At 43.5% G+C, this 25,168-nt stretch overlaps 1 protein-coding gene across 1 annotated transcript in view; it reads right to left on the bottom strand.

Annotated features, from left to right (window-relative positions):
• Positions 1-25,168, bottom strand: part of ascc3 (activating signal cointegrator 1 complex subunit 3) — a 358,193-nt gene that overhangs the window by 272,783 nt on the left and 60,242 nt on the right. Inside the window, exon 11 of the mRNA XM_055634935.1 lies at positions 4,842-5,006. Within this exon, the coding sequence (XP_055490910.1) occupies positions 4,842-5,006 (165 nt within the window). The remainder of the gene's footprint in view (positions 1-4,841; positions 5,007-25,168) is intronic.

Below are 25,168 nucleotides of genomic sequence, written 5' to 3'. Positions count from 1 at the left end.
GTGGCAGTAGATCACAATTTAAACACTGCTGTAAACTCAAACTCTAGTTCTGAGTCTTCTAGTTGTGAGAAATGCTCTTTTGGATTAGGTGCCAAATTAAGGCTGCAATTACTTGTTCATGTGGACATATGAAATCCCATGCCATTATTTGAAGTGGTGCAGGACTCCAGTCAACATATCTCCCTTAAACAACAGTACTAAAATAATTCAATGTGATATATTTTCTTTGTGAAACCTACATAAATGATTTTACTTAAAGAATTATAAATCAGGCTTCAAAAAAATTATTTTGGGAAAGTCTGACTTCAAGGCAAAATAAATAAATGGCTTTTCTCTCTATTTTATTCTCCCTAGTATCCTATTAACATATAGGTTGTCAGCTTATACATCAACCTCTTTCTCCTTTCTGTGCTACCCTCAGCATTTCTCTGCGAGGGCAATTTCTTATTGTATCCTTACCACCAGTGGTGCAGCCTTGTCCACCTGGGGCACACATTCAAGACAGTAGCTTCTAACTGAGCTGCAAGTTTAATTCTTATTATTCAGTATCAACCATTTGCATTTATCAGCAATTGGCAGTTATGGGAAATGCTTACTGCATACATCTAGGAAGATTTATGATATGAGATAACTATTTGATTCTGCACAGTTGCAAGTTACATTTAAAGCATAGCACACCACTACATGAGATGCAACATTAATTGAAATGTCATTTATCAGTATATTAACGATGGAGATCAGCTTGTCAAAAAGCAGGTCTTCAAAGGACCCAAAACAATTGTTGAAGCCTCCAAGTAGCCAAAGTAGTAGCTAGACCAGAAAAAAAATGTAATTAGTGGAAGAATGAATTCTTTAGAGAAGGAAAATAAACTACCACAAATAAACTACTAAACGAGGAAGGGGAGTTGCATTATTGATAAAGGCAAACATCAAGCTGGAGTCGGAGATGACATCACTGAGGGATCAGTCGTGGACCAACCACATTGATGTGACAGCCATGGAGGCACACCAACACCTCAACATCCCGAGGAGACTGAGGAAATTCCGTACATCTCCAGTGACTCCTCAATAGGTGCACGGTAGAAAGCATACGGTCGGGTTGCTTCACAGCTTGGTTTGGGAATAACTCTGCCCAAGACCACAAGAAATTGTAGAGAGTTGTTTATGTAGTCAAATACATCTTACAGGCCAGACTCCCCACCATTGACACCATCTACACTTCATGCTACTTTGGAAATCCAGCCAACATAATCAAAGACTAGCATCACCCTTCTCCTCCTTGCTCCTGCCTGATAGTTGGTTATCAGAAGCTTGAAAGATGGAGATCACCAACTTGGGAGGTCTTCAAAGGACCCGTTAACAAGGCTTCTGAATGGTCCTTCTGTAAGTTAGCCATACTGTTCAGCTCATCTCTACCAGAAAAAAAATGTAATTAGGGAAGAATGAATTCTTTAGAGAAGGAAAAATAAACTACCACAAATAAACTACTAAACGAGGAAGGGGAGTTGCATTATTGATAAAGGCAAACATCAAGCTGGAGTCAGAGATGACATTACTGAGGGATCAGTCGTGGACCAACCACATTGATGTGACAGCCATGGAGGCACACCAACACCTCAACATCCCGAGGAGACTGAGGAAATTCCGTACGTCTCCAGTGACTCCTCAATAGGTGCACGGTAGAAAGCATACGGTCGGGTTGCTTCACAGCTTGGTTTGGGAATAACTCTGCCCAAGACCACAAGAAATTGTAGAGAGTTATGTAGTCAAATACATCTTACAGGCCAGACTCCCCACCATTGACACCATCTACACTTCATGCTACTTTGGAAATCTAGCCAACATAATCAAAGACCAGCCTCACCCTGGTCATTCCTTCTTCTCCTCCTTGCTCCTGCCTGATAGTTGGTACAGAAGCTTGAAAGCGCATATCACCAGACTAGGGAGCAGCTTCCTCCCTTCCGTTATTAGGCTTCTCAATGGTCCTTCTGTAAGTTAGCATACTGTTCAATTCATCTCTATCCCATTGAGGATATTGGGCATTGTCTAAGGAACTGATTTGCTACATGCTGAGAACTCTATTCTTTCTATGTGTACTTGAAGTGATTGTATCCATGTATGTTATGTCTGGGCTATTTGGACAGAATGCAAAACAAAGCTTTTCACTGTACTGTTCCTCAGTACATATCACAATAATAACCCTAAAAAAAATCCAGTGAGCCTTTATGGATGACGCTGTAAAATAAAAAGAGGATGATCATCTGGTTGCGATTTTACTATTGGCTCCTCTGACAGCTCATTCCATATACCCACCACCCATTTTTTTGTGTGGAAAAAGTTGTCCCTCAAATTTTTCCCTTCTTGCCTAAAATCTATGTCCTGTGGTTCTTGAATCCCCTACCCTAGTTAAAAGGCTCTGCGCATTTACCCAATCTATTCCCCTCATGATCTTATACACCTCTCTACAATCCCTCCCCATCCTCCTGCACTACAAGGAATAAAGTCCTAGCCTGATCAACCTCTCCCTGTAGCTCAGGCCCTCGAGTCCTGGCAACATCCTTGTAAATCTTCTCTGCACCCTTTACAACTTCACGACATTTTTCCTATAACACGTTGACCAAATCAGAACACGATTTCTCACTTTCTCTCCCAGAAAGTTGCAATGGCATAGCAGGACCATAAATCTCATAGAAGGAGTACTTTTCTTCCTATGTCAGCAAGTTTAAATAAAGATCCATACATAAATGCTCCACCACTTAAAACTTAACAGGCAAGTTGAGGGTAACATACAGTTTCCCCGCATCACCTCCCCCTGCCAGATCAATAGTAGAGAATTGTAAATAACAATGCAAAAAGTAACATTCAGGTTGCCTTTTAAAAAAAAAAGAGCTAATCCTGTTAAACAACGTAATATTCCTTGGAATACCCCTTCACCCACACGTAGTTACACACATTTTCCCCAGCCAACAATGGCATATTATGGGCACCACACTTCCTGTTAATCTGTGGCCGACAGTGTTTTGTTCTGGCTTTCTCTATCTTTCAGTCTGAAGAAGGGTTCTGACCCGAAACATCACCTATTCTTTTTCTCCAGAGATGCTGCCTGACCGGCTGAATGACTCCAACATTTTGTGTCTATCTTTTGCACAAATTCAAGTTGAGAAACAGACATGAGCAGAAATTAAATTTGTAAAGGAGCATAGGTTAAATAAATTGTAAGACTTGGCTAGTTGTTTTGTAACTGCAGTTTCACAGTAGTACCGACAAGGATTTAACAAGTAAAGCTTTGATCAACTGAGATTAAACATGCACAATGGAAATGTCACCTGCCACAGGAGAGAGCACATTACAACTGACCTTCACCAAGACTGATTAGAAAATGTGCTAATTACTGTCAATCAGAAGAAAAATCTAGAGATATGGGGAAGTGCCCTTTATCAAAAATGAGTTAATTTCAATGAGCAGAGTTAATACAATGGGAGGGGTTGCGTTTTTTCGCTAGGATTACTCGCACCTTACTCACCGTTCTCCTCTACTCCAAGCGGACCAAGGTTTGTTCCAGTGGAAGATTACAAAAGTTATGAAGGTTTAAAAAAAATCGTGAGATAAGCAGACTGGTCTTCTCGCCTGTCAGTCACCAGGAAGGTAGCGCCCATTCCGGCACCCACCATTAATCTTTGCTGAGAATAACGCCCCGGAGGCGGGGTAGCGTCCACAAGCCGTGCGGAGAAGAACAACCAGCGCCCGCTGTGAGTCCCCATCACGCCCCCAACCCTTTCCCCTCTGGTCCTCCTCGCTGATTCCTGCCCCCCTCCCCCGTAAGACCGCACTCCCCACAAGGTACTTCCCCCATCTTTTCTTCCCCTCCATTGTTTTAATTCCCCCCCACACACCCCCCCTCCCCCCCACACACACACCCCTTCCTTCCACACACCCCTCAAAACCCTCCCCTTGCCCACACACACCCCAGCCTCTCTCACCCCCCTGCGTCTTTACTGCAGCTGCGGGAGACTCTGGATGAACCGGCACGACCCAGCCCAGCCAGCGCCGAGTCGGAGATGGCGCCGATGTCGCCAAACGGAAAGCGGAGATTCCCGGCAGAGGAGAACGACCAGCGAAGCGACGAGAAGCCGTTGTGAGTCCCCATCGCACCTCCAACAGCTTTCTCTCTGGTCCCCCTGGCTGGCTCCTGCCCCCTTCCCCCTTGATACCGCATCTCTCCCATGGCTCTTCCCCGTCTTTTCTCTGAGCTCCCTTCCCACCACAACCCCCCCTCTCTTTCCCCAACACAACCCCCCCCCTCCCCCACACCCCCCCCCCCCCCCCCCCCCCCGGAACCAAGAGTGCTGGAAAATTGGTGGTAGACCTGTAGTTTTTGAATATGTATGAAAAATCCAGTATTGTGTTTCTTAAGGTCCTGACCACAGTAGGATTTGTCATCAAGGATCAGGTCACTTTGTTAGCACAAGTTGACAACTGTAAAAACTAACTGTTCCTTCACTCTACCACTGGCAGAAAATTCTGGGACATTGCATCAAAGTAAATGGGTCTGAAAATTTGTTATTAATATTTCATGTTGATAATAGATTGTAACATCCAAACCTTCAGACAATCTGCACAAGAGACAACATTGGTTCCAAAATTAACTGCAGCACAATAACGTCAGTTCTGTCGACATAAATTGATCTTGTATTTGTGTTATTCTGGGAGTAGTACAATATCGCAAGCATTTATTGTGGTCTTGTTTCCACACCAACATGTCCCATTTTACACACACTAAATATTGTACAGTAATATTGTACAGATGCGTGCTGAGAAATTGCCAAATCAGTTTTGTTTACCTGTCGTAGTGTCCGTGCCACCAAGCTTTCGAGAACTGGTCCTCGATCTTCATGTAGCAAGTGAACCTCGTCCAAAATCAACAGTCTGACGATCTGGGACAAGGCAACATCTCCAACACTTTTACGCGTTACCACATCCCACTTTTCAGGTGTTGTAACAAGCATCTGATAAGAGAGAAAAATATTTTCAATGCTACACCGAAGTGCAAGTAACATTAAAAAACTGAAAATTCTCTGTTTACGCAGAAGGTTTGAAAACATTGACAGGGAAAGAAATTGAGTTTATGTTTCCAGCTGGGCAGCCTCTCTTCAGAACTGTATTAAATAAATTAGTTAATTAGTTATTGGCACAGTTCTTCTGTGATGTTATATGTGCAGTATTCGGGTTATACAGAATGCCAAGGCAAGAGTTTTCAGGGCCATCATTTTGCCCACTTCAGTTCAGTTTATTGTCACCCGTACCGAGATACAGTGAAATGTTTTTTGTTGCGTGTTTACCAGTCAGCAGAAAGACAATACATGATTACAATCAATACATTTACAGTGATAAGGAAATAATGTTTAGTGCAAGATAAAGCCAGCAAAGATCATCCGAGGGATATCAAAGAGGTAGATAATCTGGTTGTGGTTGCTCTGGTTGAGGTAGGATGATTCAGTTGCCGGATAACAGCTGGGAAGAAACGGTCCCTGAATCTGGTGGCGTGCATTTTCACATTTCTGTACCTTTATGGGATAAAGTAATTTGCACGTTACTGTCACAAACATAGAAAATAGGTGCAGGAGTCGGCCATTTGGCCCTTCGAGCCAGCACCGCCATTCAATATGATCATCCAGAATCAGTGCCCCGTTCCTGCTTTTCCCCCCATATGCTTTGATTCCGATGACCCTAAAGGGCCTGTCCAATTAACGTGACTTTTCAGCGACTGCCTTCGACCTTCAAGCTCCAGGGCACTCGGCCAGGGAAAGAGGGGGAGCGCTGTCTGAAATTCACACCACGATGAAAAGGAAGGTAAAAGACGGCTGGCACAGTTACGGTGTCCTTTAGAGAGCGCGGAGGGGGGGGGGGGGGGGAAGGGGGGGAGAGGGGCGGGGGGGGAGGGGAGGAGGGGTGGGGAGGGGGGGAAGGGGGGAGGGGGGGGGGGAGAAGGGGGGGGAGAAGGCGGGGGGGGAGAAGGGGAAGGAGAAGTGGTGGAGAAGGGGGGGGGAGAAGGGGCGGGGAAAGGGAGTGGAGACACTTTTAAGAAGCCAGACAACTTTTAATAAAGTTTAGCGGGCATTTATCATTACCGGTCGGTTTACTTACCTTTTTTTTCTCAATGAGCTTTACCTTCGACTACCCTCGATTACCTGTGAATACCTACGAATAATATGCTGACCTACCTCGACTAAACTTTTTTGCATGGCGAGCTATTTTTTTTTACTCGCGGGCATTTTTCAGCATGTTGAAAAATACTCCGCGACCTAGCTGAGGCCTCGAGTACGCGGGGACCACTCTCGAGCATGAAAGAGAGTTACAAAGACCTCCTAGGACCTCGTGTCGACCATGCTGCGGGTATGAATCGAGGGGAAACTCTTCTAAACTCGCCAATTAGGTCGCCGCAGTGGGACAGGCCCTTAAGAGCGATATCTAATTCCCTCTTTAAAACATCCACTGCCTTCTGTGGCAGAGAATTCCACAGATTCTTTGGGTGAAAATGTTTTTCCTCATCACGGTCCTAAATGGCCTACCTCTTATTCTTAAACTGTGACCCCTGGTTATGGACTCCCCCAACATCGGGAACATTATTCCTGCACAAGCCTGTCCAATCCCTTAAGAATTTTACAAAGTCACTGGATCAACTGGAGAGGCCTGGTCCCCCAATACAATGACACCACTCACCCATAGCCCCCACATGAGGCAAGGAGAGATATAGACCAAGTGGGACCCGTTGGGCCCCGTCTCCCAACGCGGGTGAGGTGTGGTGTTGGCGCTCACCCCGGAGTCCATCCCCCCGGAGTCCATCAACCCCCACAAGGAATTTTATGGAATTAATTGTCCCCAGGCAATCAGTTGTCCCCAAGAGTCAAGAGTGGTTTATTGTCATATGTCCCAGATAGGACAAATAAATTCTTGCTTGCTTGGCAACAGGTAAGAAGCTGGTCCTGAACTTTGACGTTACAGTTTTCAGGTTCCTGTACCTTCTTCCTGATGGCAATGGTGAAATGAGTGTGTGGCCAGGATGGTGTGGGTCTTTGATGATGTTGGCTGCCTTTCTGAGGGGGGTGTGGGGGGGGGGGGGGGGAAGGGAGGGGGGGGTGAATAATAATCCGGGGGGGGGGGGGGGAGGGGGGGGTGTGAATGACCTCTTATTTTCTATGGTTCTATATTTTGTACTCTAAAATATTATCAACTCCTCAGAATTTCCTTCTCCTGAACTTCAACCGCCCACTACATCACTTGCAAACAGGTCAATATAATAGCCAAAGTAAAATACATTATCAAACGTGAAATAATGAAAACGTGATTGACAAAACTGTGTCCATTCTCAATGCACAATTCATTTAATCTAATTGATTTACTGGGCATAAAAAAAAAACCTCACTTAATAGCCTGCAAATATAAGTCTTCTGAGGATGAATGTTTACCAGCACAAGAGAGCAATGGTCGCACAATACTTGGCAATTTAAACACTTGACATTTAACTTACAACAACATTCACACGACAATGTTTCTCTTTTACGCTACGATACGCTAAACTTTATTCATCCCCGGAGGGAAATTGTTCTGCCGACAGTCACAACACACGAGGTACACAAAAAGTTGAAATTAAAAGTGAAAACAAAACGAAAACGACAAGTGACTGTTGCCTGGCTGCCGTGTGCACAGCGCCTTCACCGGAACAAATGAACAAACAAGCACCGACTTATCCCCTGGACAGAGGATTCCAAACTAGAGCCCCCCCCCCCCCCCCCCCCCACAACACTGGGTCCCACTTTGTTCACCCACCGTCCCCCATGCCAGGTTCCCATTGTTCTTGGCTTTATGGCAGTCCCCCCACGCCGGTTCCCCATTGTCTTCCCCTCCCCCTTCATGCTCATCAACCACGAGGCCCCACTGCCACCGAGGCTCCTGTTGCTGCCGAGGCCCACATTGCCGCTGAGTCTCCCGCTGCCGCCACCAAGGCTCCCATCGCCCCCGCCAGTAAGGCTCTTTCAGCCGAGACAGGCCTTGTCGCCCAGTTTCACCCCAGTCCCCTTAGTTGTGGTTTACAGCACAAATTTCCCTTATTCTCTCCAATAAGCAGGAATTTATTATTCCCACATCAGCTATCTCACGCCAAAAGGACTTTGGGAACCTCCACACTTACGAGCTGTTTGAAACATTAATTATTGGAAAACAACAAATGAAACAAAGTAATAAAGCTCCGAATTTTACAGCTATCAATTTTAAGAATTTCATTCAGTTTCTTAACAAACTAAAAATATCAGTAAAAATCTACGTATTTTTACATATTTAGGAAGTTGGCTTTCCAGAACTGGAGGAACTCACAAACAGACATAAAACATCAGCACTTGCTGAAACGACTGAAGCTGTTCAATGTCATGAAACTGCAATGGTTTATGTAGAAACAATGTTTTAGAATCAGCAAGGAACAGGTCTAAATGAATTAAATGATGCATAACAATTCTAAATTAGGCAATTTTAAATGAAGGGTGCATCTTGCATGCAGTGATCATAATAGAACTCATTGAAGAGCATTACCCTGAACTATTAACTTGGTTTCTCTCGAAATAAATAATGTCTGAGTCGAGTATTCTCAGCATTTCTATTTTTGTTGGTGATATTTCAATTTTCTAGCATCTGCTGTACTTCAGTTTGGTGTTACACATTAATGTGAATTTGCGATTTAGAGTAACAAAGCAAAAAATATGATTGTGGTAAGCATTAAAAGAATGTTAATCAAATGATCATAGCAATGATAACTTCAATTTCAAATTATATGGTAATTGTAATCCAGCAAGAATAGCCCAAAGCACTTCCAAGAAGCATTGAAAAAGAAAAAAAAACTGTTGCCAATCTACATAAAGCGACATTAAGCAACTAAAACTTTAGTGAAAGAGATAGATTTTTATGCCCATGTCCCACTTAGGAAACCTGAACGGAAACCTCTGGAGACTTGGCGCCCCACTCAAGGTTTCCGTGCAGTTCCCGGAGGTTGCGGGTGGTTGCCGGAGGTTGCAGGTAGTGGAAGCAGGTCGGGAGACTGACAAAAACCTCTGGGAACCGCACGGAAACCTTGGGTGGGGCGCAAAGTCTCCAGAGGTTTCCGTTCAGATTTCCTAAGTGTGACAGGAGCTTAAGGTTCACATTAGAGGTGGTGGAAGAGATGGAGAGGCAGACAAGTTCAGAGAGGGAAGTTTAAAGGGCCTGTCCCACTTGGGCGTCACTTGCGCAACATCATTTACGACGCATGGTGCGCATTCTTTTATCTACTCTACCAATTCCCATCATAATTTTCAACATTAGAAAATTTGGGTATCTTTAACTTGACTACCCCGACTTTCAGTCTGTTGAAGGTTCTCGACCCGAAACGTTACCTATTCCTTTTCTCTAGAGATGCTGCCTGACCCACTGGGCTACTCCAGCTTTTTGTGTCTAACTAGAATATAAATTGTTTGGATAGGTTGAAAACGTGTTAGATCGCTAATTAAGTATTATTAATGAAAAGATATATGATAATAGGTTCATCTGTAACTGTATTGTACATAAATAGCCGATGTTATTCTGTCCTTCATTTATAAAAGGTGGAGCAGTACAGTAGCTGTAGAATGGGCGGTAAAAAGAAGTGATAATGCATTTTAGGCTACAAATTCATTAAGGACAGAGTTGTGCCAATGACTGCTCTCAAGGTTAAAGCAACTGTGTCGAGATGTTCTTAAAAATTAGTCATGCTGTGCTGAGCTCTGTGCCTGTGAGACTCGAATTCCTCACCTCAAAACACCAAGGCACTACAAGTTAATTTTGTCATGCAAATATATACTTTGAAACGGATACACACAGTGTAAGCACGCGCATGCACAGTCTTCAAGACGCTTAAATATCAGTCACTTTTGTTTCAACTTTTGGTTTAACTTGCTAAGCTAAGATACTGAACCCAGAAAACAAAAAAAAAAGATCTGATCTCAGCTCTCACAGGGAATCTTATATATGGATACAACGTTGCACTTAGACTATTCTCATTAATCACTGAGCATGTTGGTTGGCTCACTACATCATGGGAATATGTTTCACATATGCAAAAACTGAGTGGAATTGTAAATGGGTCACCAAGAGACTGCCGTATTTTGGACAGAATCAGCTGATACAAAAAAATATATTCAGGGTTCAAGAGAAAACATTGCAATGCCGGAAATCTGAGAAAGAGAAAACAAAGAAACACAGAGAGGTCAAGCAACTGTGAAGGGAAAGACACACCCCCACCCCCCTCTCCAGGTACTCTCCCTTGCAAATGCACGAGATGCAGCATCTGTCCCTACACCTCCTCCCTCACATCCATCCAGGGATCCCAGCAACCTTGCCAGATGAGTCAGAGGTTCGCATGAACCTCCTCTGATCTCGTCCAATGCATCTGGTGCTCCCGATGTGGCTACCTTCACATCGGTGAGACCAAGCGCAGGCGAGGTGATCGTTTTGCCTGAACACATGTGCTTGGTCCCCCTGAGTCTTTCTCTCTTCACAAATATTTTAGGGACTTTCTTACTACGTCAACAAGGTTTCAGAAATTAAGAGTCCCATTTACTAACAATCATGTAGTTGTCAATGTGAAGTTTAACTAATAACATAAAGCAGGTTCCAGTACTGCCCAAAAATTGTGATTGAAAATTAAAATTGCCCTTAGTAACAAAAAGTTGAAGATGTTCGTAAAAGCTCTAGCCAATTGGTCTGCACAGGTTTTAAAAGGTCAACCAGATACACCATCAGTACAGGACGCTTTCCGAGAGTTCATCCTTGTGAAGGCTCTTCTGACATTAATGCTGTAACCTCAATCACTGAAGCCAGCGAGGGCTATGGGGGCTGGAGAGAGTACATCGATGTAATTTGAGGAAGGACATCCTTGCTATTGAGGCAGTGCAGCGTTGGATCACGAGGTTAATCCCCGAGATGGCGGAACTGTCATATGAGGAAAGATTGGAAAGACTGGGCTTGATTTCACTGGAATTTAGAAGAATGAGAGGCTATCTTATAGAAACATATAAAATTATAAAAGGACTGGACAAGCTAGATGCAGGAAAAATGTTCCCAATGTTGGGGAGTCCAGAACCAGGGGCCACAGTCTTAAAATAAAGGGGAGGCCATTTAAGACTGAGGTGAGAAAAAACTTTTTCACCCAGAGAGTTGTGAATTTGTGGAATTCTCTGCCACAGAGGGCAGTGGAGGCAAAATCACTGAATGGATTTAAACGATAGAGCAAGCGGAATCAAGGGATATGGGGAGAAGGCAGGCACGGGTTACTGATTGTGGATGATCAGACACGATCACAATGAATAGCGTTGCTGGCTCGAAAGACCGAATAGCCTCCTCCTGCACCTATTTTCTATGTTTCTATGATGTTCTTCTTTTTGAAGCGAGCATAAAAAGCATTGAGATCATCACACTTGATGACGTGCTGTCACTTAAGTTCCACCTTGATTTCACTTTGGCAACCCGGTGATGTAGCTGTAGAGATGAGGCCTTACTATGCCAGAGACCCGGGTTCAATCCTTACTACAGGTGCTGTCTGTATGGAATTTATATGTTCTTCCCATGACCTGCGAGTGTTTTCACCGAGATCTTTGGTTTCCTCCTATACTCCAAAAATCTACAGGTTTGTAGGTTAATTGGTTTGGTATAGGTATAAATTGTACCCAGTGTGTGTAGGATAGTGTTGATATGCGGGGATTGCTCGTCGGTGCGGACCTGCTGGGCCTAAGGGCCTATTTTTGCGTTGTATCTCTAAACTAAACCAAACCCCTATCACAACGTGATGTCGAATGTCCGTCTCATCCTCCTGTTAAGACTGAAAGTAGCCTTTCGCTTTTCTGATGGCCTTACCGAGGTCATACCTGAACTTCAGATATGACCCTGTATTGTCAGACTTGAATGCCCAAGATCTAATGGTCAGTACATTGTGGGCTTCCTGGTTCATCCAAGGCTTCGGGTTAGGAAACTTCACCATTTCCGACACTTCCTCAAAGCTCATAATTTTTCATTTTCCACAGTTCCTTTAAACTTAGGGGGTTCATTGGAAAATGTATTTGACTCCAGTGTAACTTTTTTTTTTTTAATTGAATATTTCACTTCTGTGAATTTGTACTAGTGTGATAAAGTATTAACTTCCAAGAGTCCAAAAACATCTGCGTGTCTGGTACCAAAGTCCAAAGTGTGCTTGACTAACAGTCTTACTATATTCCAATGAAGGCCTAACCAAGTAGCGGGAGGGTTCAGCATGATATTCTTGTTTTAAAACACAGAACATTGTACAGTGCAGCACAAAAACAGGCCCTTTGGCCCACAATATCTGTGCTCAACATGATGCCAAGACCATTTTTTATCTACCGGCAGATAATCCCATATGTCTCCACTCCATGTAAATCCTTAAATGCCACTATTGTATCTGCATCAACCACCACCCCCTCACAGAGTGTGGCAGGCACTCATCACCCTCTGTAAAAAAATTGCCCTGCATATCTCCTTTAAACTTTGCTCCTCTCACCTCAAAGATATGCCCTCTAGTATTTATTTTTTCTATTCTGTGAAAAAAGTGTCTACCCTATCTATTCCCAGACTCCAAGCACAAATTCCCTTCTTGAACATATCTAGATCTATCATCAGGACGTGGCACCAGGAGTAATCTAGAGATCACTACCCTTGGGATCCTACTTTTGAATATTTTGCCTAATTCCCTCTAATTTTTTCAGTTTCTCATCACTTTTTCTAACTATGTCATTTGTGCCGATGTGCACAATAACTTATGGCAGCTCACCCTCTAGAGAGTCTTCTGCAATCGCTCTGAGACATCCAGGACCCTGGCACCAGGAAGGCAATACACCTTCCTGGAGTTTTGTTTTCTACCACAGAATCTCCTGTCCATCCTCCACATTAACGAGTCATGATGGCTCTGATATATTTCATAGAAACATAGAAACATAGAAAATAGGTGCAGGAGTGGGCCATTCGGCCCTTCGAGCCTGCACTGCCATTCAATATGATCATGGCTGATCAACCATTTCAGTATCCTGTGCCTGCCTTCTCTCCATACCCCCTGATCCCTTTAGCCACAAGGGCCACATCTAACCCCCTCTTAAATATAGCCAATGAACTGGCCTCAACTACTTTCTGTGACAGAGAATTCCACAGATTCACCACTCTCTGTGTGAATTTTTTTTTCTCATCTGGGTCCTAAAAGACTACCCCCTTATCCTTAAACTGTGACCCCTTGTTCTGGACTTCCCCAACATCGGGAACAATCTTCCTGCATCCAGCCTGTCCAACCCCTTAAGAATTTTGTAAATTTCTATAAGATCCGCCCTCAATCTTCTAAATTCTAGCGAGTACAAGCCGAGTCTATCCAGTATTTCTTCATATGAAAGTCCTGCCATCCCAGCAATCAGTCTGGTGAGCCATCTCTGTACTCCCTCTATGGCAAGAATTTCCCTTCCCAACTGTGCCTCAGAGCCAGGCCCAACACCTCACCTGCTGCTGTTCGCCTCTGATGAATCCTCCCCTACAACAGTGTCCAAAGGAGCATACCTGTTGTCATGGTAAAGGACCCCAGGGATTCCTGCACTCTCTTTACTGGTGATCACCCATCTACTTCACGCCTGTACCTTAGGTGTGGTATTGTAACTCCTACCTATGACACAAAGTCATGTTTCCATATACTTCCATAATTCTATAATGCTTTGCCTCCTTCAAAGATTTGTGAATACGCACCCTCAAGCATTTTTTACTACCCAACCCACGGAAAAAAGGCCACAAATCTGCATCCATGGATACCCAATGAGTAATGAACAAAATACTTTCCTTAGGTTTGACTGCCAAGATGACATTTTATTAAATTTCAATTAAGATAAAGTCAGATTGCATTACAATTCTTCTATTTTAGTCAAATGTATTAACTAGACAACTATTTTGATTCTTTCCCCCCCAAGTGTATAATTATGCCCAATTTATTTTCAGTGTTCATGCAGTCTGCACGTATCATATTTTAATGTGGTCAAGGCTTTTATATAAAATGTGATAATTCTTTCAGGATGTGGCCAGCATTTAAGGTCACCTTAATTGCACAAACAGAGTGGTTTGCTCAGAGAACGTTTAGAGTTAACTGTGTTGTCAGCCTAGAGCCACATACAGGCCGACCAGGTAAGAATTAGCCAACCTTTGTTTTACCCTGGAGGACATTGGGGAAGGAGATTCTTCACAACAGTTTCATCATCAAAGTAGAACATAGAAAATTACAGCAAAAGAACATGCCTTTTGGCCCTCCAGGTCTCTTGATGTGATGTTGATAAACTCATCGACCGGGATACAATTAATATCACTCCATTCCCTGCATATTCATGTGCCCATCTAAAAACCTCTCAACTGTCACAGTATCTACCTGCACCACCACCCTTGGCAGCACGTTCCAGGCACCTACGACCCTCTGTGTAAAAAAACATGTCCCGCTAAACTTTGCCTCTCTCACCTTAAAAATATGCTCTCTAGTCTTTAACATTTCCACCCTGGAACGAGACTAGTTTTATTTTTTAAATATCCATATTATGAACTGAATTTAAACTCCACAGCTGCAAAAATAAGTTTTTGTAGTGCTAGTAGCAATCACTGTCACCACTGTACCATATCGCTGTTCTATTACTGTTTGCAACTTCTTCATTAATCGGCTTTGAAATTTTAAGATTTTGCATACCATTACCATTAATGCAAAAATTAGGAAACATTTAAGCTAATTAACTGCATTAATTAGCGCTGACAATACAGCACTCAGTTATAAATAATGCTCACAGTCCCCTTTTGATACCATGAGCGTTATGGTATCATGGTACCATAACGCCAATGCTACAGACATATCCATCACTAACTGCTTTTCATAATTGAAATCCCCCAGCCAACAATTGTTCTGAGCCTCAAGAGGTTCCATTAATTCAGTTGTACGGGTTTTCCCAATTCATATAATCATACAGATATGCACGTCAACACATGGAATGTTAATTTTTGTGCTGGGAATTCCATGATGAATCGCCAGGTGGCAATATCTATATTACTAAATCTCTGATCTTTACCGCTTTTGGCCGACTGTGCTGCGATTTCCGAGAGAACACCGCCACCTACGGCCGTCATTTTTGGCCACCTCGCTCAGAGCCCCCCTCCGCCGTATGAGTACGGAGAATTTTTCCCGACGATGAAAAATCAGAGAGATATTAATGTTTTAACAAAATTCCCCATTCTCACTGCTGCCCCCGCTGGCGGCAGGAGGAGGGACTATAAAACCAGGAAGTGTCGTGCCTCACTTAGTCTCTGCCAGACCAGGAAGCGAGACGGTCACGGCTCTCTGAGCTGCGAATCACACTGAACGCACATGTACTTCACGGTGAGTCCCCTCGATGCGGCTGTAAAGTGGCTGCAGCCCTTTTTAACAAGTTTGTGTTCACAGTCCGGTAGGCGGCGCGGCTCTGGCCAGCAGCGGCCTCTGCAGTCTGTCCGCGTTTTTATTATTTTCTGTCTGTGTTTTAATGTAGTTTTTGTTATTTTTTTGTTGGGGTGTGTGTGTGGGGGGGGGGGGGGTGGGGTGGGAGGGGGGGGGGAAACTTTTTAAATCTCTCCCTGCACTGGAGACCCGACCTTTTTCTCGTCGGGTTTCCATTGTCGTTGAGGCCGCAACGAGGAGCGGCCTCCAACAGGAAGAAGCCGGGGACTCTGGTACTACTCACCGTCGCTGTCGCGGGGCTGGCCGAGTCCGGAGCGGTTGGAGCGGTGGAGGAGCGTTGCCGCTGCCGCTGCTGCTGAGTCGGAGGCTGCTGCTGCGGGTCTGCGGACAGCGGCGCCAGGAGCCCGCGGATCCCTGGAGAGAGACCGCTTTTCGGGGCTCCTGCAACGGCGAATTCTCCCGCCCGTGCTGCGGGGTTGAAGAGCTCCTGGAGCGGGGCCTGACACCACTGCCCCGTGCGGCTGGAATGGTCGCGGGACTTTGCGAGCGCACACCGGGGGCTCCAACACCAAGACCCGGTGTGCGACCTCGCACCACCCGGCGTGGCTTCAATGGCCGCGGGACAATCGCCATCGCCAGCCGGGGGCTTTGACTTTGACTCTGACATCGGGGGGGGGAGAGTGCAGTGGAGAGATAAGTTTTTTTTGGCCTTCCATCACAGCTATGTGATGGATGTTTATGTAAAATGTAATTATGTTGTGTCTGGGTCTATTTGTGTGTAATGTATGGCTGCAGAAACGGCATTTCGTTTGGACCTCTAGGGGTCCAAATGACAATTAAATTGACTCTTGACTCTTGACTCTTGAAAATGAATTTTGGTTGTCGGGTGTCTGCAGCCCAATTGTTTGCCTCGCCTTTTTTTAACAAGTTTGTGTTCACAAAATGAATTTTGGTTGTTGGGCGTCTGCGGCCCAATTGTTTGCCTTGGCTTGGCTTTTAAAATTGTTGCAACAGTTGGATGCCAGCCGAAGTATCCATATGGCCCACAATGTCTATATTAGCCCTTTGGAAACCAGTACCTTCAGCCCGCAACACCCATACTAGCGCAACAGACAGCCCCCCCCCCCCCCCCCCCCCACTGGCGAGCAGTATTGGGATTGGTGGAGAGGTGGAATATTGCGTTGGTGACCAGCCCTCCAGTGTGATGCTGGGACCCAACGGGTCCCACTTAGTCTAGTAAACCATAGTTCTTTCCCTGCGCATTGCAATTGCTAACCGCAATACAAAGAAAGCGAACAAAATTATCAGTTGAATCTAACAATCAGTAACATTTGTTTTTGTTCATTAATTTCAAAAGTGGTGAACAATGACCCCCCGACCTCGCCATCCATTTGGCCAAGCCAAGTAAAGTGTCTGAGGGTTCACAACAGGGGTATTTAGAATTTAGTAGGATGAGAGGGCATCTTATAGAAACATATACAATTCTTAAAGGATTGGACAGGCTAGATGCAGGAAAAATGTTCCCGATGTTGGGGGAGTCCAGAACTAGGGGGGGTCACAGTTTAAGAATAAGGGGTAGGCCATTTAGAACTGAGATGAGGAAAACCATTTTCACGCAGAGAGTTGTGAATCTGTGGAATTCTCTGCCACAAAAGGCAGTGGAGGCCAATTCACTGGATGTTTTCAAGTTAGATTTAGCACAGGGCTAAACGAATCAAGGGATATGGGGAAAAGCAGGAAAGGGGTACTGATTTTGGATGATCAGCCATGAAAATTGCCCAACGCATCACCGGTTCCTCGCTCCCCTCCATTGAGTCTGTCCAAAGCAAGCGCTGTCTGCGGAGGGCGCTCAGCATCGCCAAGGACTGCTCTCACCCCAACCATGGACTGTTTACCCTCCTACCATCCGGGAGGCGCTACAGGTCTCTCCGTTGCCGAACAAGCAGGTCGAGGAACAGCTTCTTTCCGGCGGCTGTCACTCTACTCAACAACGTACCTCGGTGACTGCCAATCACCACCCCCCCCGGACACTTATTATTATTTATTCAAATCGTTTGCTATGTCGTTCTTCCAGGGAGATGCTAAATGCATTTCGTTGTCTCAGTACTGTACACTGACAATGACAATTAAAATTGAATCTGAATCTGAATCCGAATCTGATCATATTGAATGGCGGTGCTTGCTCGAAGGTCTGAATGGCCTACTCCTGCACCTATTTACTATGCTTCTATGTATAACTCTTGGGTGGCACAGCAGTAGTGTTGCTGCCATACAGCACCAGAGATACGGGTTTGATCCTGTCCATAAGTGCTGTCTGTACAGAGTTGTACGTTCTCCCCACGACCTGCGTGGGTTTTCTTCAGGAGCTCTGGTATCCTCACTTTTGAGGGAATCAAACATACTCACTGATCTGGTACAACAGTATTTATTGAGAAACTCATATAACACGACAGCATTTTGCTGCTACTGTATAGCAGCACTGACTGACCTATATGTCAGGTTGCAATAATATGAATAGTGTGCTAGTAGGCGGACCTTATAATAATAAAGCATTACATTGGTTAGTAAGTAAAGTAACCAATCTACACTCACACACTCCAAAGACATACAGGTCTGTTGGTTCATTGGCTTGGCCCTCCCTCCACCACCTCCAGTTTAAATTCCATTTGGAATATTTTGGAGGACCAAGAAACCAAGAACCAAGTATAATTGTAAATTGTCCGTAGTGTGTAGGATCGTGTTAAGAGTGTGGGAATCACTGGTCGGTGCGGACTCTGTGGGCCGAAGTGCCTGTTTCTGTGCTGTATCTCCAATCCAAACTAAACTCAACTCAACCCATCCCCATCAGCAAGTAAGAGCAGTAATAACTCCACCTGGTGTTCAGTACTGAGGCCACCTGAGGCAAGAAATAAACTTTCAGGAAGACCTTGGTACCCAGGACTCCAGGAGTCAAGTGAAGACACCCACGACTAGTCATAACATATTTGATGGTGTTTGGGATTCAGAGTACATCTCTGGACGACAAAGAGAGGCGACGTTTCGGGTCGGACCTTTCTTCAGACTCATTCTCGTGGAGGGAGAAAACTGTAAAAGAGTTGGGGGTGGGACAAAGTTGGCGAATGAAGGATGGATACAGGAGAGAGGGGTTTTGATTGGCAGATGTTTTTGACAGGCTAGAGGTAAAATAAAAAGAGACAAACGAGTGCAAAATAGTGAATGTGAAAAGAGGAAGGCATACGAGTGGAAAGGGACAGAGGAAAAGGGAGGAGGGGAATGTGAGAGAAATGCATGCATGCCCAGGTCGGCACAGACAAACAAGTGTGTAAATAAGAGGGCGGGTTTACCTAAAACTAGAGAATTCAATGTTCATACTGTTGGGTCGTAAACTACACAGGCGGAATACGAAGTGCTGTTCCTCCAGTTTATGTGTGGCCTCACACTGGAGGAGGCCCAGGACAGAAAGCTTCATGGTGAGGAAAGTTAAAACAGTTAGCAACTGGGAGATCCAGCAAGTCTAGGTGGATGTAGCACAAGTGTTCAACAAAATGGTCGCCTGGTCTATTTTAACTCTCACCATTCACTCAGGCTGTCAAAGGGAAACAGCGAGATTTACATTGTTACAGATATGAGTGAAAAATGACTGATGACAGTTTAATCCAAGCAAGTGTACTTTGCGAGGGGGGGGGGGCATTAAAAATAAGGGGAAAGTATAAAGTTAATGCCATGAACGCTGACAACGGGGATGGATTTCGGGTACGGGACAGCTAAAGGAAAGCCGTTTATTTTACATATAAACGTGCTTCTTAGGATTACCTTAATCCACATTTTACATCGAAAAGGTGATTTAGGTCACATACGAACCGGCAGTATTTTTCCTGCCAATATGGTGTTTAAATTCACCGCAACCGCATCATTCCAAACGATCGCGTTCCACAAAATCCCACTCGCAAGATGATTTAAATGGACATTAATTTACAGGAATTAACCACTAAATTCCTACCATTTGGTCCATAAATTCATGACAATGAGATTTAAAAATCATGTTATATTGTGAATTCTTGTGTGAATGATATTTGGATAATTAGGCTATTTAAAAATGTGAATCTTTTCTTAAGAAATGGATAGATGTTTAGATCTAGTAATTAAATTTTGTAATTAGCTACAATTGGGTAACTAACTAATGATATTCTTTAATTTCAGGTCATCCAAGTAAGGTTGTTTCATATTTGTTTCAGAATACTTCAATCTATAATAACTGAAAAATTATTTCAGTTCTCTTAGTTTTTAAGAAAGTTATGGGCTTTTGACTGTCCTCGATCACAGCTTTTGAGTTCAGTCAATGGAAAAGCAATAGGGAACAAGATGCTGATTTCCGAGTATGAAAATGGCCATACCTTTTTTAATACTGAAGATATGAAAGTGAATTAGGTGTCAAATTAAACTTATTTTTATGCTTTATCTGATGGGATAAATTGCAGACTTGATTTTTTAAATCTCAAAATGTTGTAACATTGCTAGAATGATGTGCTTGCCTTCATCAGTCAAGTCAATAAGAGTCAGGAAGTCATGTGGCAGCTTTATAAAAACTTTGAATGGGGCACATCAGAAATATTGTGTTAAGTTCTAGTTAACCCATTATAGGAAAGATATGGAGGCTTTGGAGAGGGCGTAGAAGGGAGTTCCAAGAATGCTGCCTGGATAAGAGAGTATTAGCTACAAGGAGATGTGAATAAGCATGCATTGTTGGAAGTTGAGTAAAGCATTGAAATAAGTATATAAAATTTTGACAGGCATAGATAGGGTAGACAGTCATAACTATTTTTTCGCAAGGGGGATTTATCAAAGACTGAAGGACATAGTTTCAATGTCAGAAGGCACAGTTTAAAGGAGATGGGCAGGATAAGTTTTACCTTTAAACACTGAGTGATGGATGCCTTGAATTTGACACAAGGGATGATTTTTGAAACAGATAGACAGTGGTGTTTAAGATAGGCACATGGATATGCTGGAAATAAAAGGATATGGAACACATTTAGGCAGTGGAGATTAGCTTGGCATCATGTTTGACCAAGACATTGATGGCTGAAGGGCCTATTCCTTTGCTGTACTGCGCTAGGAATTTCAATTTAGTTCATTATAAACGACACAAACAGTTGCTTTTTGCTTGTTCTTAATGCTTGAAAACCAAATAATCGAATTTTGCTAAACATACCAAAAAGTAAATCCTAAACGAACCAAAAACAATAAAAAGTCATCCTCTACACTGCAAACCATTGTGCTTCTACTTTGTTTCCAGACAAAGATAGTAATTGAGTGAAATATTTTCCACTAGTATATAGCATATGTGCACATATATTAAGGTACAATGAAGACACATCTGCATTGTCATCTACACATGAGACTCACAGCCCAACAATGTTCAGAAAGCCCATATTTTTTTCTAAAAATAATTGAAAGGGCACAGACAGCAAAGCTCGTATTTGCTGTTAATGCCTCATCTTTGAGAAGCTGAAGGTGGACAGCCTTCATAAATCGAGAAAATCAATGTGGCAAATGTTCTTTCATAACATTATCCAAGATTTCAGCCCAATAAAGATGACTGAGAGGCGATGAATGTCTAAGATATATTGGAGGAAAACATTAAGATGATAGCTTGCCCATACAACAACCGCCGTAAGATTCGGTAAGTTTCTGTAATGCATCCAGGGGATAATATAAACACTGCAAATGGCCACATGTTCTTGAAGCTGATGAATGAAGAGCTAATCGTGGATTTGCTTATCCTGGATAAGTTGAGTTCCAAGGAGTTATGGCTACACATATCCAGGCAAGTTGAATGCCTCTTATCACAATCCTTACTAGTGCTTTGAGGCTGGACGAAGTAACTCTTGCTTCTTGGTTTCCTGGTCCTTCAAAAATATTCCAAATGGAATTTAAACTGGAGGTGGTGGAGGGTGGACTTAAGCAAAAAAGGGTTCTTGGGGAAAAAGGAGTTATCTTAATTTTAGTTGCATCTGGTTGGGTAACTATGGTAGGGTGAAGACTATTCCATGCTTTAATTGTGCGGGGAACTCCATGGAGCAGCCAGCATCTCTGAATAGAAGAAATTGGGTGACGTTTCGGGTAGAGACCCTTCTTTAGACTCCCTCTGGTTTTAGTGTTTTTAGTTTAATTTAAAGATACAGAGTGGCAACAGGCCCTTCGGCCCACCGAGTCCATGCCGACCACTGATCACCCGTACACTAGTTCTATTCCACACATTAGCGACCATTTTGGGTTGGATCTGAAAAAGGTTCCTGCACACCTTTGGAATGTGGAAGGAAACAAGAGCACCCGGAGAAAACCCATGCGATCAAAGGGAAAAGGAGCAAACTCCATACAGGCAGCACCCATATTAAGGATCAATTCCGGGTCACTGGCACTTTTAGGCAGCTCATGTCTCAGGTGGGACGGCACAATGGTGCAATGGTAGACTTGCTGCCTCACATGCCAGAGATCTGTGTTCGATCCTGTCCTCGAGCACTGTCTGTGTTGAATTTGCACATTCTCCCTGCAAGCGTGTGGGTTTCCTCCCACATCCCAAAGACACTTTGGCTTTGTAGGTTAACTTGTCTTTGTAAAATTGCTCCTGATGTGTAGGGAGTGGGTGAGGAAAGTGGGATAACAGAATCAGCAGGTGAGGCAGCATCTATGGAGTGAAGGAATAGGCGATGTTTCAGATCAAGACCATTCTTCAGACTGATGTCGGGTGGGTGGGGCAGGAAAAACAAAGGAAGAGGTGGAGACAGTAGGCTTTGGGACAGCTGGGAAGGGGAGGGGAAAGAGGGAGAAAGCAAGGACTACCTGAAATTGGAGAAGCCAATGTTTATACCGTTGGGGTGTAAACTACCCAAGCGAAATATGAGGTGCTGTTCCTCCAATTTGTGGTGGGCCTCACTCTGGCCATGGAGGAGGCCCAGGATAGAAAGGTCGGATTCGGACTGGGAGGGGAAGTGCTGAGCCACTGGGAAATCAGGTTGGTTATTGCGACCTGAGTGGAGGTGTTGGGCGAAACGATCGCCAAGCCTGCACTTGGTCTCACCGAGGTTGATCATAAGCTGAATAATCCAACCACATTTTTGTTTGGAAGTGGAAAGAAATAGAAATTGCATTCATTGCAATGTGCACAAAGAGTTGAGATACAGTATTATAATTTTGCTGCATGTCATTGTGGTATATGTCACGTCTTGATTTGTGAATATGTTTAGTTTGTGACTTTATTTGAAGCAGAAATAATATGTGAATTGAGCATAATTCCGACTGGTAACTACGCACTTCGTCCAAGCACATTATCGCACGCGTCATGCAAGCCATCTTAAATGACCACCTAAACTGTCATTTGGCAACTTAAAAAGCTGCCTAGGTTACCCAGCTGACAACAGAGAAAGAAAGTTAAGTGAGACCCCTGTAATACATTTCAATTGTGTAGGAAGGAACTGAAGATGCTGGTTTATACTGAAGGTAGACACAAAATGCTGGAGTAACTCAGCAGGTCAGGCAGCATCTCTGGAGAGAAGGAATGGGTGACGTTTCGGGTTTTCAGACTGAGTCAGGAGAGAGGGAAACTAGCGATATGGGAGGGTACAAAGAGCATGTAAGGTATGAAAAGAGCATATCAAGGCAGACGATGTTCAAGGAAATGTATAATGGTTCAATTATAACCATATAACAATTACAGCATGGAAACAGGCCATCTCGACCCTTCTAGTCCGTGCCGAACACGTATTCTCCCCTAGTCCCATATACCTGCACTCAGACCATAACCCTCCATTCCTTTTCCGTCCATATAACTATCCAATTTATTTTTAAATGATAAAAACGAACCTGCCTCCACCACCTTCACTGGAAGCTTATTTGGTGTCATTAAAATAAAGTGAGTACTTTTCTTTAATTTACACATTTAAGGCATTTTCCTTGATGTTGATCCTTTACTTTTAAAATTCAAATTCAAATGTAATCTTGATTGTGGTTGGCTGGGTGATTTATTTTGCTAAACGTATGCTAGGGAAATGTGATGTTCCCATTTTAAGCCAGTCTCATCACTATCTGCCAGTCAATACGTGATTGGGGTGGTGGTGGGGTTAAAAAAAAAAGTGAGGTTGGAGCTGAAACAAGATGAGCTTTACCCCTTTGGTCCTTAATCCAGCTGGAAAAATTTGAGATTGACAATTAAGTCCTACTTTCTAACATCCATCACCTTGATGAGTACAAATTTACAATTTTCTTCAGTTTAAGATGGCAGTACACATTATAATAACGAGACCCTCAAAAAGAAAAGATGAATCATTAGTAATTTATATTTCCTCATTGTAACTGTACATTATCACATTGTTATTAATTTGGTAAAGCTCCTCAATTAATGTTAATTTCTGAACTAACATCCTAGTTGCTAATTAACAAAGTAAATCACTGTTCATTATTTTTGCTATTATTTTCAGAATGGGTCACATTTCATTTTTGTCAATTAAACAGATCCAAAATGGAAGTTTAATGTGGATAAATGTGAGGCTATCCAATTTGGTGGCAAAAACAGGAAGGCAGATTATTATCTGAATGGTGTCAAATTGGGAAAAGGAAAAGTGCAACGAGATCTGGGTGTCCTTGTTCATCAGTTACTGAAAGTAAGCATGCAGATACAGCAGGCAGTGAAGAAAGCGAATGGCATGTTGGCCTTCATCACAAGAGGAGTTGAGTATAGGAGCAAAGAGGTCCTTCTGCAGTTGCACAGGGCCCTAGTGAGACCACACCTGGAATTATGTGTGCAGTTTTCGTCTCCAAATTTGAGGAAGGACATTCTTGTTATTGAGGGAGTGCAGCGTAGGTTCACAAGGTTAATTCCTGGAATGGCAGGACTGCATATGTTAATAGAACGGAGCGGCTGGGCTTGCATAATCTGGAATTTAGAAGGATGAGAGGATCTTATTGACACAGATAAGATTGTTAAGGGTTTGGACACACTAGAGGCAGGAAACATGTTCCCGATGTTGGCGGAGTCCAGAACCAGGGGCCACAGTTTAAGAATAAAGATTAAGCCATTTAGAACGGAGATGAGGAAATACTTTTTTCACATAGAGGGTTGTGAATCTGGAATTCTCTGCCTCAGAAGGCAGTGGAGGCCAATTCTTGGGATGCTTTCAAGAGAGGGATAGAGCTTTTAAAGATAGCGGAGTCAAGGGATATGGGGAGAAGGCACAAACAAGATCAGCCATGATCACAGCTGGCTCGATGAGCCGAATGGCCTACTCCTGCACCTATTGTCTGTTGTCAGTCTGTAAATCTGTCATCATTAGGCCATCAATGCTGCACAAAGCAATTTCATTTATTTCGTAAACTCCCTGCATTATTTCCCTCAACAGAGCATTAGTTTGAAAATAAAATGTCATATTTGTTTAATGAGTGGAACTCATGGAAGACATTTCAATCTGCACATATGATGAGGGCATGGCTGAGAAGAAGCGGGTTAACTGTAAATATATTAAATGTCATTTTTAAATAGACCAAAATCATGTAAATGGCATACTTCGGCGATGGCACTCGAATTATAACAAGCATTGTTCCAGCTTAAAAATCTGCGTGTGGATTGGAATATATCAGTGGCAATAAATAACCAACTTTAGCTCG

The sequence above is a fragment of the Leucoraja erinacea genome, chromosome 5 (assembly GCF_028641065.1).
Source record: "Leucoraja erinacea ecotype New England chromosome 5, Leri_hhj_1, whole genome shotgun sequence".
NCBI classification, from domain to species: Eukaryota; Metazoa; Chordata; class Chondrichthyes; order Rajiformes; family Rajidae; genus Leucoraja; species Leucoraja erinaceus.
Note: the sequence above shows the minus strand (reverse complement) of the source record. Positions and strands in the feature narration are given on the sequence as shown.